The 18,234-nt window shown below is 38.7% G+C and overlaps 1 protein-coding gene across 2 annotated transcripts in view; it reads left to right on the forward strand.

The window, feature by feature from the left end:
* The window catches only part of THSD7B (thrombospondin type 1 domain containing 7B), an 835,144-nt gene that overhangs the window by 319,774 nt on the left and 497,136 nt on the right, over positions 1-18,234 (forward strand). For both annotated transcript variants that reach the window (XM_032286329.1, XM_032286330.1), the window contains exon 5: positions 3,885-4,054. In XM_032286329.1, the coding sequence (XP_032142220.1) occupies positions 3,885-4,054 (170 nt within the window). The remainder of the gene's footprint in view (positions 1-3,884; positions 4,055-18,234) is intronic.

The following is an 18,234-nucleotide window of genomic DNA, read 5'->3' on the forward strand; positions in this document are numbered from 1 at the left end:
GTTGCCCACAATATTTAGTAAATTGACATGCTGTACAGGTTTGTAGCCTAGGAGCAATAGGCTATACCATATAGGTAGTAAGCTACACCATCTACGTTTATGTAAGTACACTCTATGATGTTTGCAAAAGGATGAAATTACCCTATGACACATTTCTTATAATATATCTCTGTCATCAAGTGAGACATGACTATCTCCTGAAAGTGCTAAAATTCATCCCTAGGTGATCACAGTGCTCTAATTATAAAATGATGGATTATAACACATTCTCAGACTATACTTGTATTTGCGATTGGAAGAAAAGTTATTTTGGCAGCGTGAAATATTATTGGTCAGCAGATTGTATTTTGTTTCTGTCCAGAACACACTTCTTCAGACCAAGATCAACATTGACTTGTTCTTGTAATAGCTACACAGGGAGCTACATATTGTCTACTGAAATTGCATTCTATACTACTTGATCGAGCTTTCTGGACTACCTGATTGAGTAAATGGGTTTGCCATTTACCATTTTAATCTGCCAGAGTGTCATTTTATTATGAAGATATACTTTAGAATCAGACAAACCTTGCTTTGAACTCTGCGTTCACTCATGTGACCTTGAAAGAGTTACTTACTCTTTATGCCAATTCTTTCATCTGTAAAAGAGGAAATAATATTTTCTTTATAGGCTTGTTGGGAGGATTAAATGAAGTAATGCCCCTAAATTCATTAGGGCCGTGCCTGGAATAGAGGAAGCAGGCAGAAAATACTGAGTGTCATTTGTACTACTTGGAGGATCAGCCCTGATACCCTAGTAGTCCAAACAAATTAATGCCTTGTTTATTCTGTTTAGCCAGACACTTTGAAAAAGGCAGACTCACACATACTCACATTAGTAAGGGTCTATGGGAACTGACACTTCTTTCATTCCATGGCCATTTACTCTACTTGAGGCATTTCCACAGCCAATTTCGAAGTGCTGACTCGGAGGAGGTAGAACTCTGGCCTTTGCAACTCCCCACAATCCCTTTTAACCAGAAGGGCCAAATGAGGCTGCTTTGAAAGGCATCAGCATTGGGAGACAAGGGGTTGAAAAGGTCTGGTCTTTGACGTGGGCTAAGCCATTAAAGAAAGTGTCCCAGGCATCAAAAAGCTGAGTTTTCTGGAGGCTGGAGGACTATTGCCATAACAACTTCTAAAGGAGAAAGGGAGTAACGTTTAGCTGAGTGGGCTCCTTTGATTTGTTATTCTGTCAGATCCTAGTGACACTTTCCCTGGTTGGAGCAGCTCAGGATGTTCAGTTTTCATGGCTGCCGGGGTGATTTGTGACTAAACATAGATAGGGCTTTAGAAAAAAATAAGAAAAAAAGGTTGAGCAAAAACTATGAAAAGGCCCATATTTTTAAAAAAAGGAATATAGAAGTCATTTATTGGTGTGGTTTTTCCTCTCCTTCTTGCTAGGTTGTTATTTTCTCTGAGGTGGTAAAAAAATAACAATAGTGATAAATGTCTTCTCTAAAGGATTTATTATTTACCAATGAATGGAAGTTGGGCGTTTTTGGTTAATGAACCACCAACAAGGTTTTTGTTACTTTATATACAAGTATAGTCATTAAACTCTTTTTTTCATTTTTCTTCATAATAACTTTCAAAATTTCCCCATTGCTGATTCTTGTAGGGTCATGATAAATTAATTGAAAAAGTAATTTATACAGAATGGCCCATTTTTTTTTTTCAAACAAGCAAACAAATTACTATAAACTTTACGTTTCTTTTATGCTCTTTGCTGAACTGTGGTTGCTGGAACTTAGACCATGGCAACTGCGGATCTCTAATATTGAGACTCTTAATGAAATCCTCATAAATAAAATATTAATGTACGTGTGTGTGTGTGTGTGTGTGTGTGCACACGTGCGCAACATCAGCAATGGGCAAAAGGTGCATGTAGAAATGTAAACGTCCATAAGAAGAAAGGAATGGACACTTGTTGAACATTTGTTATGTGTCAGTCTCAATGATTGGTGTTATTATCTCCATTGTACAGGTGGGAAAACAAAATTGGGCCCAAGTTACTAACTACAAAGTGGTGAGGCTCTGATCCAAACCAAGGCAACTGGACTCCAAAGCATACTTGCCATCCGTACCACACTACCCTCTTTGTGCCTGTCTTCTTTGCTAACTATATGGAAGTCTCTGAATCAGTGGCTGTATCTGGCCCTTTTGTTCATGGACAGAAAGCTCTTCTTTTAGGGAACCTTTGGAAGAAGGGGATTTGAAATGAGACCGTGGTAATCATCCACCCCAACATTCTTCTATCCCATTTTACTTTATCCTCGATAAAAGATCTATCTGTGCCCTGAAACTGAAAATCTGAGAACCAAGCCTTTTGGTGAGGTGACCATGAAGAATAGGGCAAGGACTGACTCTCAGTGAGAAGAAAGGGCTTTGGAGCCCTGGCTCTGGAAAAGAGCTATCCCATTTCTCATGCCCAGGAATTAGAAATATATTGTTGTTTATATTCACCTGGCATACGAAGCACCTGAACTCTGCACTCCAAATTCTTGTTTGGAGTGGCTGAGTAAATAATTCATAAGCCTGGGGGGGAAAAGTGAAAATTAAGTAGTGAGGCTGAGAGAGAAAAACTCGTGTTACAACAAATCGCAGATCACTGTCCAAATCCTTTTTCTATGATGGGCTTTTCACAAGACTAATGATTCTCAGCTGATTCTTAGCTTTCAGGCTTTTTAGAATGATGACATTCATTGTGAGGGATTTGTCACTATGAGATTTCTTGGAGATTTGCTTTCTTATTTTGACATCTGTTACTTGATTTCAATTTTACTCTAGTTTTTGTAAGGCCAGGATCTTTGTGACAATATGATTACTTTTATGGCTGGTTTTCCCCATTTTTCTTTTAAACAATCACAAAGCTGATAAATTTTTCTTTAAATATGAAATGAGACAGCAGATATGTGAACGTTTATTAGGCTTTGTTTATTGTTCCAGAATTTAATGAGTCTCTCAAGTGTTTTTATGGGTGCTGCAAGGTTATATTAATGCTGTGGGCTTAAATAATGCTGTAATAATCCACAAAAGGAAATTCTGTCTGAAATAATTCTCCACGTATGAATGTAGTAGTGTGGCAGTTGTTTTGTTTTCTGTACAGTATATACAAACTCCATTGTGTTTTCTCCCTTATTTGTGTGTGTGTGTGTGTGTGTGTGTGTATTCAAGTATTTATTAACCAGTTATAAACTAGGGAGACATATTCCTATATCAGTTTATATAGCACATGGCTGTGTGTGTAAAAAAAAGTATTAGTTAAATATAGTGGCATAGTATTAACTCATTTTTTAATACATATACTTTTATGCAAATGACAAAAAGTCAAATGGGTAAAGAGTTTCTTATATCAAGAAGATTGAAAAGTTGGAGATATCTCTATGTAAAATAATATACTTACAACTTCACACATTCACACGCTGTCATATTAATTAAGAAAGAAAAGCCAAGTTTCACACAAAGTCATCTGCAAGTCTGTGAAGTGAAACCCCATGACAAGTTCAGCTATCAAGAATTAGGCTCATTTGGTTTCCAGCTCCTCTCTCTATTCCCTCACTGTCTTCCAGCTTCAAGGCTGAGACAGGCTCAGTGTTTATCCATGTCACCTTCCTTTAGTCCGGTCATCCTGTGCTATTATCATGATGGGCTGCTGGTTTTTTTTTTTTCTAGGAAATAAAAGGGACTTAGTAATTCAAAGCTAGCATACTTCTTGATCCACGGGCAAATATTTGGTCCTAGAAAGACAGATTATGCCTGTTGATGTCATGACTTAAGTTTTCCTTAGAGTTGTATATTTTTCTTACTTCTTCTTCTTCTTTTAAATAAACCAAACCAAACAGGTATTCCTGGAGAACCTCTGAATGGAAAGAATGCCAAGTCTCTCTCCTCCTCGAGCAGCAGGATCCCCACTGGCATGTGACGGGACCCGTGTGTGGCGGTGGGATCCAGACCCGGGAGGTGTACTGTGCCCAGAGCATACCAGCAGTTGCCGCACTGAGGGCCAAGGAAGGTAGGCAGCCAGTTCCGGGGCAGATGGTGCACTGCCGGTTGGAAGGAAAATCTCTCCAACTCTCCTAGTATTCTTCTTGAAGTAACTGACACTTAGCATTCACAAATTTGATATTTATTTTGTTGACCATTTGTAAACCACCCCTAAGTTCTTCTACTTCTAACAGTTGGGATAGTTGAAAATAGTAGCAAAAATAATATATGTCTCCAAAGGGTCATTGTGAAAGTTAAATGAGAAAATGTAGCTAGAGCGTGTAATACAGATGAATGTGACAAGCTAAGGATCTGGTATACCAGGAATGAGTCAGTAAGGAATGAATAGAATTTTTAAAAAAATTTTTTGCTCAAAGGATTTTTTTTTTATGTATGTGAATTTATAAGTGTAGGAATTTCTACAAACATATCTTTTTCAAATGTCAAGGATCCAGTGTTTTGTCACCAAATTTTATTTTTTTCTGAAGAAACAGAAGGAGGAGGAGAAGAGAAAATAGTAGCTTCCTCTATGGTAAGCTCTCTGATTGGAGGGTGTAACACAGCAATAGTGCATTTGTTTCAGAGAGCAGATAATGATAATATTTAGAGACTGGGAAACTCGTTCAGATTTATGTAAGTCAATTGCTTGAGAAGTCGTGAGTAGACAGTGATGCTTCCATTCTAGAAGACTTTGTGGCCTGTTCTAACCACACTGGAGAACACAAGCAGTACGCCCTGCAGACGTGGTGAAGGTGGGACTGTTTCCTTGGGCTTGCCAGGTACGAGGACACATTTCCACCGTGGACTTTGGTTAGGAAGGCAAGATACAAATGTTCTTGCTATGGTAATGCATCTCTTTAATTCTGTAAAGCTTTTCATGCTGGATGTCTTTGGTTTTTGGCAACAGAGGCATCTGCAGATGCCATTTTGCAGAGCTCACAGGCATCTGCGACCAGAGCTTCAGATAAGGTACCTTATGGGATGGTTCTTACAGAATGCTTAGTGTTTTGCTTCAACAACTGGTGCTAAAAGGGCACATTGAAAGGGCTACAGCTATTTTTCAAAGTAATGGTTGAAGTTCTTCCTTCTCTAATTTCACTTTGGAAAATTACAACTTAAACACTTTCTATTTCAGGACAAAACATGACTATAGATATTCCTCTGAATTTGTAGGAACAGAATTTAGATTAAAAAGCTCCAGATTGTTTTTTGAAACTTTGGTGATCTTTCCATTCCGGCTCCTCTCTTCTTTTCTTTGACTACCGTCTACTGTTCTTGGGTCTTCAGGGGTAAACATATAAATAAAACTTGTACAGAATTGATGCGGTATGAACTACCTGCTTTTCTGCCTCAACTGTTAATCTGCTATTGACATTTTCATCTTTCTAATGTTTCTTTTGTAAAAATAGCTTTTCTTATGGATCACCTATTTCTAAAGTTTCTTCAGGCTTAGTCTTTCTAGCTTTTTAAATGGAAACTTAATGGGAAGAAGATTATAATTAGGAAGAAAGTGGAAGTCTGGTGTTCTAGAATTGGGAATTAGATACTTACATAGTGTGGGGTGGGGCGAGTGGAATAGAGAAGTGGTGTTAATTGCAGAGTAAGCAACATTTCAAGCCCCAGTACAATCTGCTCCAACTACCTAAAGAGGAGGAAAATGTCTTAGGCCAAAGCACACTTGGAAATTAATATCTGGGTTCACAGGAAAACAGAAAGTACTTAGAAAGCCTTAAGTCTGATAGCTCAGTTCTCAGGGGGAGAGGCTAGATGTGGGACCTGGATGTAAATACATAGGTATGTAACATGACGATTTACTCCTATACAGAGCTGAGTACAATGAGTAAAACTATGGTGGATAACACAGCACAGCTGCCATAATGGCATTGTATAGCTTACTATTTATCTTAGCAGTTATCAAAGGTTTTATTTTGCTCTTGTGTGGAAGTGAAGCAGCAGGATTGTTCCCCCATTACTTTCCTTTCTTATAAATGCTTTCACTTCTTACCGTTTATCATTTATAGATATACCGTGACAAATCTGGAATGAGAATTTCTTCTTGGCCCCCATTAAACACAAGGGAACAATTGAATTTTTATTGTTAAGAACCTGTGAGTATTTGTCCAGTGACGTAAGAAAAATATAAATATTTTTAATATAAATATTTTTAATGTAATAATAAAGGCCAAAATTGGAAACATTTTTAGCACTTTAGTTTCTGTGAACATCAAATTAACACTATTATTGTTATTATGTTAGATATTAATACTTTGGAGGGAGAACACATTTTAGTAGCATTGACTTTGGAAATTTCTTTGTCAATCACTATTGACATCTCAACAAGGCTAATTTTCCCCTAGACTCAAGTATACTCATTCTCTATTCACTCTGTAGTATGATTGCTTGACTTTTCTTCCCTGCAAAATCTCATCATCCACTGTGATTTGGCTGCTCTGATTCTAAGAACCTGATCTTAGAGAAATTCAAAATCTTGGGGGGAAAAACGAACAATTTCCATGGATCCTTCATGTAATAGAATGCAATATAACCCCTATATGCCATAATAATAATAATAATGATAGTAATTTTAAAAAATGCTAATCCCCTCCCAAGAGTCTCTAAATCTCTTGGCCTAGGCTGAATGCTGAAGCTAAATCCTGATATTGATATGGCTCTGTTGATGACTTATTTTCGGCTATGTCTTGTTCCTCATTGAACTTCAATTCATAGTGTTTGCAGGACAGTGTAGTAACAGCCATGGCATATTTAGTTCATACCATTGTTCAGTCTTTATGTGGTGTTTTAAATGCAGCCATAATAGTGCTGTAACAATCAATGTAAGTATTGCCAGTAATATTAGCCAAACCAATAGAATTGGGAATGAAAATGTAGAGGACTATTTATGATTTTGTTCAACATTTGTTGTTTTAAAGAGAATAGTGTTTCTCTTTTATAAGTAAGAAGCAGCAGCAAAAGTGATGCTTACCTATAGAATAAAAGCTTGAATTTGGTAAGACCACTTTCTTCTCACCTTTTCTCAAATAAATTAAAGCCATTCAGTTTGCATTCAACAGTCATTTTTCAGAAAGTAAAACATGAACCAAGGAATGCACCTTCAAAATCGAATAAAGATCAGGGCAAATTTATTTCATTTTTGACAATGTGGCCTAAGGACTAGGATATCAACAAATATGAAGTGAAGTGGCATAGAAGTAGATATGCCATATATTCATATGGTGAAGTGAAATTAATAAAAACAATAAACTATATTTAAAAATCAGGAAAACTTTTTGGTGTGGTTGTCATGGAGCAGAACATTCATTGAATTTTCTAAAATATATATAATTTAGATTCACTGTTTGTTATCATATTAAAAATGGAACACAATTTAGCTATGAATTATTAAATACATTAGTTACCCCCTCTGCACTAATAAGATTGTCTTCATCATTCTGATCTCAGAGTTGGCATTAAGAGTACATGAGCACATAAGTGCATACATCCTGAAATGCTAAGTTGTATAGTCCGTTTTCCTGCTGCTGATAAAGACATACCTGAGACTAGGTAATTTATAAAGAGAAAGAGTTTTAATGGACTTACAGTTCCACATGGCTGCATGGCTGGGGAGGCCTCACAGTCATGGCAGAAGGCAAAAAGGCACACTTTACATGGTGGCAGACGAGAGAATGAGAGCCAAGCGAAAGGGGTTTCCCCTTATAAAACCATCAGATCTCATTAAACTTATTCACTATCATCGGGACAGTATGGGGGAAATAGCCCCACGATTCAACTGTCTCACACTGGGCCCTCCCACAATACATAGGAATTATGGGAGCTTCAATTCAAGATGAGATTTGAGTGGAGATACAGCCAAATCATTCTGTCCCTGGACCCTCCCAAATCTCATGTCCTTACATTTCAAAACCAATCATGCCTTCCCAACGGGTCCCTAAAAGTATTAACTCATTTCACCATTAACTCAAAAGTCCGCAGTCCAAAGTATCATCTAAGACAAGGCAAGTCAGTTCCACTTATGAGCCTGTAAAATCAAAAGCAAGTTAGTTACTTCCCAGATACAGTGTAGGTACAGGCATTGGGTAAATACACTCACTCCAAATGGGAGAAATTGCAAAGCAAAGAGTCTACAGGCCCCATTCAAGTCTGAAATTGAGTAGGACAGTCAAATCTTAAAGCTCTAAAATAATCTCCTTTGTTGTCATGTCTCACATCCAGGTCATGCTGATGTAAGAGATGGGTTCCCATGGTCTTGGGCAGCTTCTCCTATGGCTTTGTAGGATACAGCCTCCCTCCTGGCTGCTTTCACTGACTGGTGTTGAGTGTCTGTGGCTTTTCCAGGTGCACCGTGCAAGCTATTGGTGGATCTATCATTCTGGGGTCTGGAGGGTGGTGGCCCTTTTCTCACAGCTCCAGTAGGCAGTGCCTCAGTGGGGATTCATTGTGGGGGCTTCAACCCACATCTCCCTTCTGCACTGCCCTACCAGAGGTTCTCCATGAGGACCCCAGCCTGCAGCAAACTTTTACCTGGACATCCAGGAATTTCCATACATCCTCTGAAATCTAGGCAGAGGTTCCCAAACTTTAATTCTTGACTTCTGTGCACCCACAGGCTCAACACCACATGGAAGCTACCAAGGCATGGGGCTTGCACCCTCTAAAGCCATGGCCTGAGCTATACCTTGGCCCCTTTTAGCCTTGGCTGGAGTGACTGGGATGCAGGGAACCAAGCCCTGAGGCTGCACACAGTAGGGGAGCCCTGGGCCAGACCCATGAAACCATTTTCCCTCTTATGCCTCCGGGTCTGCGATGGGGGGTCGGGCTGCTGCAAAATTCTCTGTCATGCCCTGGAGACATTTTTTCCATTGTCTTGGCAATTAACATTTGACTTCTCATTACTTATGCAAATTCCTACAGTGGGCTTGAACTTCTCCTCAGAAAATGGGTTTTTCTTTTCTATTGTGTAATCAGGTTGCAAATTTTCTGAAATTTCATACTGTTTCCCTTTTAAAACTGAATACTTTTAACAGCACTCGGGTCAATTCTTGAATGCTTTCCTGCTTAGAAATTTCTTCTGCCAGATACCCTAAATCTTCTCCCTCAAGTTCAAAATTCCACAAATCTAGGGCAGGGGCAAAATACCAGCAGTCTCGTTGCTAAAACATAGCAAGAGTCACCTTTACTCTAGTTTCCAACAAATTCCTCATCTTCATCTGAGACCACCTCAGCCTTGATTTCATAGTCCATATCATTATCAGCATTTTGCTCAAAGCCATTCAACTACTTTCTAGGAAGCTCCAACCTTTCCCCATTTCTCTGTCTTCTTCTGAGCCCTCCAAACTGTTCCAACCTCTGCCTGTTACCCAATTCTAAAGTCATTTCCATGTTTCTGGGTATTTTTGCTGCAACACCAGACTCTTCCAGTTCCAATTTACTATATTAGTCTGTCTCCATGCTGCTGATAAAGACATATCTGACACTGGGTGATTAATAAAGAAAAATAAGTTTAGTGAACTCACAGTTCCACATGGCTGGGGAGGCCTCACAATCATGGCAGAAGGCAAAAGGCACATCTTACATGGCATCAGACAAGAAAGAAAGAGAGCTGAGCAAAAAGAGTGTCCCCTTATAAAACCATCAGATCTCATGAGACTTATTCACTACCACGAGAACAGGATGGGGAAACCACCTCCCTGATTCAATTATCTCCCACTGGGTCCTTCCCACATCATGTGGGAATTATGGGAGTTACAATTCAGGATGAGATTCGGGTGGGGAAACAGCCAAACAATATCATGAGGAGTATTTGGAGACTTGATATATTTGGGGTTCTGGGTTTTAATTCTGACTTTGAAGGAAATGTGGTGAACCACATTAATGTACCATTCTTCCAGTTCAATACTTTGATTTTGAATATGTTGATTTGATGAGTAAAATTACATGACAGTCAAACATTTATTTGTTTTAAAATAAATTATGTACCTGTTGTGAGTTAGTCTATGCACCGAAGTGCATCTGTCATAAGGGTGTCCCCCAGTAATTTATAGGCTCTTAGTTGTAATAATAATTGAACTATTAAATAAGTATGCTACAGTGACTTAAGTCTTTTGATGATTACTAACATGGTTGAAACCATTTGTTGATGCCCAAGAGTAATCTTCATACAGGTGATATTTAAAATGAGTTTGGAGAGTCTATAAGCATGTTCTAAGTTGCAGGAGAACACATGGGAAGAAATGGAAAGGTTTGTGTTAACTGGTGGCCTGTGCACTGGTGTGAAGAGAGCTCAGGGTAAAGGAAGTTACAATGACAGTGGAAAAGTAGGTCTTCTATGCTATTCTGGAGTAAGACTTCGTTTTTGAGAATATGGGTACCTATCACAGCCTTTTTTTCCTTACTGTAGATTTTTAAACAGAAGGGAAATCTCATATTGACTATATTTAAGCTTGTAAAAACATTAGTATGCTGAGCAAATTATCATTGAGTTTTCCTATCCTATGTGCAAATGTACCTGATTATCCAGGAAGTTTCTGAGTTATGAAATAATGTAATATATTCTGAGCTGATATCTTAAAGAGCAATTGGAGGAGATATTTCACCATCATTTGAATGACTGGAAATATCTTTCACCTGTCTTTAGAAATTGGCTTTAAAGTCAGTAAAGTTTTTTTGTGTGTGAGAATAAGGTCAGGAAAGTAGCACACTAAGAACTTCCCTTGATGTCAAGCCTTAGAGAAGCAATGAGACTGTTTAAGCAGGCTTATAGAATTTTCTCTTGCTTTATGCTAAGAGAGAAGCAGAGTTAATGGAATAAAATAACCTTTGCTAATCAACAGCAGGATATTTGAAGACAGTTCACATGAGGCCAAGAGAGATAATGTTCTTGGCTTGTAATCTTTCTATCTTGGAAACCTCTTCAATTATTGGAATCATAGGTATGAAAGAAAGTCAGCAAAGGGTAGCACAAAATATTATTAACACACAGATCTCTGGATTCTTCACAATGACACAGGTGGTAATGAAAAGGTGTGGAGAGGGGAGGGAATGAGATGGGGGAAGACAAGTAGTTACTCCTGTGTTTTTAGCAAGAAGAAGGAGGAACAGAAGTGGAGGGAGAAAAAGAAGGAGGGGTAGGAGAAGGAATGATGAAGGAGGAAGAAAAAGGAGGAGGAAGAAGAGAAGGAGGAAGAGGAGTACAAGAAGAGGGAGAATGGAGCAGGGAGAAGGAAGAGGAGATAGGGAAGAGGAGAGCAGGAGGGAAGGAGGAAGAAACTTATTAAGGCAAACTCTTAGGGATCGTTTATTTCCATTAGGCTGCATTATCTCTGCTTATATTTTGAACCTATCCACTGTCTAAGAGTTTAGGACTTGAAAGCCATTTCTACCTGGGTTATTGATGCAGGGTCCTAGACCCACAGATGCTCCAGATCGCAAATGTGAACTCCATCTTCTTCTTGAGCGAGAGTACTTAGCATGTGACACTACCTAGGCTGGGTATAAGCAACCTTCTTTTCCAAACTGTTGTCTGTAAATGGAAGGAAGTAGAAGAGTTGATGAAAGTAATGGTATGTGTTCCATCTTTAAATCCCCACGTTTTGCAGAGGCAAACATAGACTTTATAAGGCATATGTATACATACATAGTTCAAGTATTCTCTCTATAAGTGTGATGCAGGGAAGAGTTTAGAAAAGGAACAAAAGGGAACACAAAGTCAGAAAGAGATCAAAGTGAGATTGGTATCTAAAGGTTCTGTTTGATTGCATTTGTATCTAAGTTTAGTTCATTTTTTAAATCAAGTGTAACAAACTTATCTTAGTGTTATATAGCAAATGTTTATTGAATTAATGGGCTTAGAAAAAATACTGAAGAGTTTCTACTTTTATGTGTTCATTAAATTATCAGAGTGTTCTTAACGTTAAAAATTTCCTAATTTATTTAGCTCATGGCATAATGCATCTGATTAAACAAGAACAGGAGAAAGCTGCCCTGGACAAATGAAACAGGCAGGATATTTGAAGAGAAAGCCTAGCACTGAGTAGAGGTGGCTCTGGGAAAAATAAATGGCTTATGGAAAAAATTTCTTTTTTGAACGATGTGTGATCCTGTTTAATTTGAAGAGGAAGAACTCATGTGAAATGTGTTATATATTCCTTCAAAGATAACATGACTAAATTGAGAATTCACTACTGTGTGTTGCATGTAGCATTGTGAAGGAGGGAGATCGTGAATGACCTAGAACTAGATATGAATTTGGATTTTGCCAATGGTTTTACCAGTAATAGTTCAGCTTTTCTAATCCTATAGCACTAAGTTAATACTCCTGTAAGACAATACTTCTGCCTGATTTCTAATTATTGTTATAATAGTTTTTGTCACTCATTTGGCTATAAAGGCCCTTAAAAGTCATGCTTGACATTCTTCTTTGTATTCCCAAAGGCCAGTACTCTTCATGTGAAAAGCAAATAGCATATGTTTCTCGAATTCAAAATGGAAACTCTTAAACAAAACAGAATGATATGTTGAGTTTGATTGAATTCTTTTTGTTTTTCAGATAGCACAGAGAAAGGAATTGTTTGACTGTTAATCAGACCAAAATTGTCTGCAACCTGGATGTCAGCATTCCATGCCAAAGCTAGGTGGCTCTGAGAGCCCAGACTGCACTCAGACAAAATAGAAGGTATAAGGATCCTGAGTGAGGGAAATGGCCCATGGAGAAAGACTGGGGAGGAAAACAAAGGAGAAAGAAACTAGGAGCATTACTGGGCCAGAGAGATCGGCCTGGACTGAAATGGGAGCTTTGCCTAGTAGTCTTGGGCCAAGGCAATGCCAGTTGATTTCTAAGTGATTTCAATAGTTAAATATATCCCTCTGTTGTTTCAAAGAGAAAAAAAGTTTATAGAAGCCATGAATGGTTTAAAATTGTTTATTTCTATCAGGGTTAATTTTGATCTCTTTAGCGGTCTAGGAGGGGAGATGAGCCAGTTAAATAAATAACTATTGAAATGAGATAAGTACCTTAAGAGAAAATGGGAATTTTAGGTAGAAAGAGATTAAACCAGTGAGCTGTGGGGGCATAGGGTAGGTTTGGGGATAAGAAAGCTTTTACCTGAGCCTTAAAGGAAGCGCATGGTTTAAACAGGTGTTCATGTGAAAGGGACAGAATCCCAGAGGAAACGGGCCATGTGTAAAGACACAGAAGTGGAAAGCTGGCCATGAATATGGGGGAGCTGAAGGTAAGAACTATGAATTTAGGGTAGAGAAGCAGAATTATAGGCTATGGTCTTAGGCTTCATGTTGAGCAGATCATGAGATGGTAATACTTGAACTGTTCACTCTCCATTCCTGTCCAGCATTTGGAGCTCCAGTGATACTGAACATCATTCACAGTCTAGGGCTTTGGAGCTCATCTCTGTCTGCCCAGTGCCCACTATCATATAGTCTCCTTTATTTCTCAGCCTCACACATTTACTCCCTGGCACAGACCTGTCACCTGGATAACCCTGGCTTAGGAAGTATGTGTTCTGGGAGTGTTTTGAGATGACACAGGTACCTCTGCTTCTCAGCCACTACAGCACTTTGTCTCACTGCATGGTAATTGCTTGTTTATGCATCCTGGTCACCTTGCTGCTGTGCACGTCTGAGGTTAAGGACCACATCTGTGTTATTTACTCATCTTCCCAGCACTGGGAACAGTTATCTGCCACATAAAAATTGCTGGCACTGAATTCAAGCTTTGTGTACCTTCTCACCCTCCTGTTACCACCTTCTTTCTTGTCCTTGGCTCATACTCTGTGGTTTCACTGTCTCATCTCCCTTCCTAGACTGTTAAAGATGTTGCCAGTCCGCTTACAAACTTGGATGAAACAACATGTTATGGTGTCTGGGATCTGGCTTCCTTGAGTAGCAGCTGAGAGGCTGGATGCTGTAACCTGGAGGATACAATGTGGAAGTGTAGGGAGCTTAGCTCCCTGTGGAGTGAACCTTGACCAACGAGAAACAAGATTTAGGAGGAAGCCAGGCCATTCACAATGTCCCTGGAGATTTTTATCATGTACAATTTCCTTTTGGAATCCTACCAAAAACACAGATCTGCCGAGTGATCACTATGTATCGTTGTGGTTTGATGGCAAATGGTAGTCAGCACGATGACATATCACACAGCATTCCCTCATATTTTCTTTGCTTTACTCCTGTTGTTTCCTCACTGTCCTTGCCTCCTGGCCTGGAACCTCTTAAGTAAAGTATTAGCATGCAAATTCTCATTGTAAGTTTTACCTTCTAGAGCTTCAGCGACAACAACGTTCAATGAATGTGAGAAACACTGTTTGAAGGATTTATTGCAATTGATGAGGTATAATATGGGCCTGAAGTATGTTGAAGCTATAAATGACAACTTTTCGTTCTGTTTCTCCTTCAACTTCCTTCTCTTTTTTCTCCCTCAGTCTCACTTCTCTTCCTCTTCTTTTATGTATTTCTCTTTCTCATTACCCAATGTTTTTTGTTTTCTCTCCCTGCTCTTTCTTTCATCTTGCATAAATCTTGAGAAGAGAACAGTTTTAGTGGTTGTGTTAGACTTCGCAGCAGTCAGCACATTGCTTGGCAAAAGGTAGATAAGAACTCAATAGATATTTCCTGAACAAATGAATGTAACCCCCTGCATATAGTCTTACCATTCGGTTTTAGGCATTTCTTTTCACTTTGGGGCAGCTTTTCTCTTCATTCCAATTGTTCACATACACCTGCACTTCATTAGTGAACAGTTAAGTTCTTTGTCTGAGAGTAGAAGATTACATTTGGAAAACCACGCCGAGACTAGTGCATTTACAATCTGTAGTTGAGTGTCTCGCTCAACTTCATTTTGTCAGCTGGACTGGATTTTTCTCAAACACGAAGCCAAGAGGTAATGAGATTCCTCTTGGCAGTGCAATTTCTGCAACAAAGTTATCGCTTCCAATCTATTTCTCCAGCTTTGTTAAGTATGCCAATTTAACTGGCAAGTAGAATATAGAAGAAATATCCACTTACTGCCCAACTCTTCCTGCAAGAAAGTTTCAGAACATTTTCACAAACCTTGTTCTAGTATTTTGCATTTTTTCATGCTCTAGTTTAAACTTTACATCAAGTTCTGTTCATAAGAGGACATAGTAACTTAGTAAGACATCAATGTGCTTAAGAATAATTAAGGCAGGGCGCAGTGGATCACACCTGTAATCCCAGCACTTTGGGAAGCTGAGGTGGGCAGATCATGAGGTCAATAAATTGAGACCATCCTGGCCAACATGGTGAAACCCCATCCGTACTAAAAATACAAAAATTAGCTGTGCCTGGTAAAGTACACCTGTAGTTCCAGCTACTCAGGAGGCTGAGGTGGGAGAATCACTTAAACCTGAGAGGTGGAGGTTGCAATGAGCCGAGATCACAACACTTTACTCCATCCTGGCGACAGAGAAAATTTGGTTCTAAAAAAAAAAAAAAAAAAAAAGAATAATTGAATGACTTCTGTGTCTTCTTGCTGCTTCCTCAGACACACAGGGGAAAGGGGGAAGGAATTTATTTCTATGTCAAGAGAAAAGCTGGAAAGTCAGTGAACTAGGATGCTAGTTCTAATTCCAAGATCCTGTGTGCCTCTATGTGGGATATATAATTGTAACTTATTTTATTTTTTTTTAGATCTGCTTTTATTTTTTAACTTTTTATTTTTTTTATTTTTTTATTTTATTTTATTTTTTTTTTTGAGACAGAGTTTCACTCATGTTACCCAGGCTGGAGTGCAATGGCGCGATCTCGGCTCACCGCAACCTCCGCCTCCTGGGTTCAGGCAATTCTCCTGCCTCAGCCTCCTGAGTAGCTGGGATTACAGGCACGCACCACCATGCCCAGCTAATTTTTTGTAGTTTTAGTAGAGACGGGGTTTCACCATGTTGACCAGGATGGTCTCGATCTCTTGACCTCGTGATCCACCCGCCTCGGCCTCCCAAAGTGCTGGGATTACAGGCTTGAGCCACCGCGCCCGGCCCAACTTTTTATTTTTTAACTTGACAAGTATAACTTACATGTACTTATGATATACAGCATGATGTTTTGATATAGGCATATATGTGAAATGAGTAAATAAAGCTATTTAACGTATACATTACCTCACGTACTTAACATCTTTTTTTTGTGTGTGGTGAGAACACTTTAAGTCTACTCTGTTAGCAATTTTCAAGTATACAACATATGTTTAACTGTAGTCACAATGAAGTACAAAATATATCTTGAACTAGTTTCTCCTGAGATCTACTTCTCTAAGCCTTTAATTGTATTTGTGACATTTGATGGACTTTATTCAAGTTGTCTTAATTATTTCCTGCTTTGAAACTCAGTTCTGGACACAGCCATTTCTATTTGAATAATCTATGGGCATTTGCAACTTAGTTTTTCTTATATTGGACACTTCATCATCCTCCCCACACCCATATCAGAGTCTTCTCCACTGCTCCAAAATTCAGGAAATCATCTGTTTCAATTGACTCTTCCTTTTATGACAGATTCCTCTGTAGCGTGAGAGGTTGTTTGATAGCATTTACCTATAGTAGAACTTATTTCAAAATTGGGGTCAATACTGTCAAACCCTGTGGCTGCTTTCTCAACTAAAGTTTATGTAATATTCTAAATCCTTTGTTGCCATTTCAACAATGTTGACAGCATCTTCACCAGGAGTAGCTTTCATCTCAAGAAATCATCTTCTTTGCTCATCTGTAAGAAGCACCTCATCATGCATTCAAGTTCTATCATAAAGTTGTAGCAATTCAGTCACATCTTTAGGCTCCACTTCTAATTCTAGTTCTCTTCCTAGTTCTACCACATCCGCAGTTACTTACTCCACTGAAGTCTTGAATACCTCAAAGTCATTCATTATGTTTGGAATCTACTTCTTTCAAACTTCCATTAATATTGATATTTTGACCTCCTCCCATGGATCACGAATGTTCTAATGGCATCTAGAATGGTGAAGGCATTTTTGGTTTACTTTTCATTCATTTCATTTGCAATGTACTTTTCCCAGATCCATCAGAGGAATTACTGTCTATGGTAGATGTAGCCTTACACAATGTATTTCTTAAATAATAAGACTTGAAAGTTAAAATTCCTCCTTGATTTATGGGCTACAGAATGGATGTTGTGGTATGCATCATGAAAACATTAATCTCCTTGTACATCTCCATCATAGCTCTTGGGGAACCAGGTGCATTTTCAATAAGAAGTAAGATTATGATGGAAATCTCTTTTGTTTTCTGAGCAGTAGGCCTCAACAGTGGGCTTAAAATATTTAGTAAATCATGCTGTAAATATTTACTAAATATGCTGTAAATATGTTGTGCTTTGTTATTCCATTTATAGAACACAGGAAAAATAGATCTAGCATAATTCTTAAGGACCGTAGGACTTTTGGAATGGTAAATGAGCACTGACTTCAACTTAAAGTCACCAGCTGCATCAGCCCCTAACAAGAGTCAGCCTGTCCTTTGAAGCTTTAGAGTCAGGCATTGACTTGTCTTCTTTAGCTATGGAAATCCTAGGTGGTATCTTCTTCCAATATAAGGCTCTTTCCTCTACATTAAAAGTTGGTTTTCCAGTTAGCCGCCTTCATCAGTGATCTTAGCTAGATCTTCTGGGTAACTTGCTGCTGCTTCTACATTAGCACTTGCTGTTTCACTTTGTACCTTTTTGCTGTTGAGATGGCTTCTTTTTAAACCTTTGGAACCAACCTCTGCTAGCTTCAAAGTGTTTTGTTTTTCCCACAGCTTCCTCATCTCTCTCAGCCTTCATAGAATTGAAGAAAGTTAGGACCTTGCTCTGGATCAGGCTTTTGCTTAAGGAAATGTTGTGACTGCTTTGGTCGTCTATCCAGAGAACTCAAACTTTCTTTATATCAACAATCAGACTGTTTTGCTTTCTCATCATTCATGTGTTTACTGCAGTGGCACTTTTAATTTCCCTCAAGAACTTTTTCTTTGCATTCACAACTTGGCTAATTGTTTGGCACAGAGGCCTAGCTTTCAGCCTGTCTTGGCTTTCAGCAAGCCTTCTTTTCTAAGGTTAATTATTTCTAGCTTTTGATTTAAAGTGAGAGATGTATGACTCTTTCTTTCACTTGAACATATAGAAGTCATTGTAGAGTTATTAACTGGCCTGATTTCAATATTGAGTCTC

The sequence above is a fragment of the Sapajus apella genome, unplaced genomic scaffold (assembly GCF_009761245.1).
Source record: "Sapajus apella isolate SASKATOON/1434 unplaced genomic scaffold, GSC_monkey_1.0 scaffold18, whole genome shotgun sequence".
Taxonomy (NCBI): domain Eukaryota; kingdom Metazoa; phylum Chordata; class Mammalia; order Primates; family Cebidae; genus Sapajus; species Sapajus apella.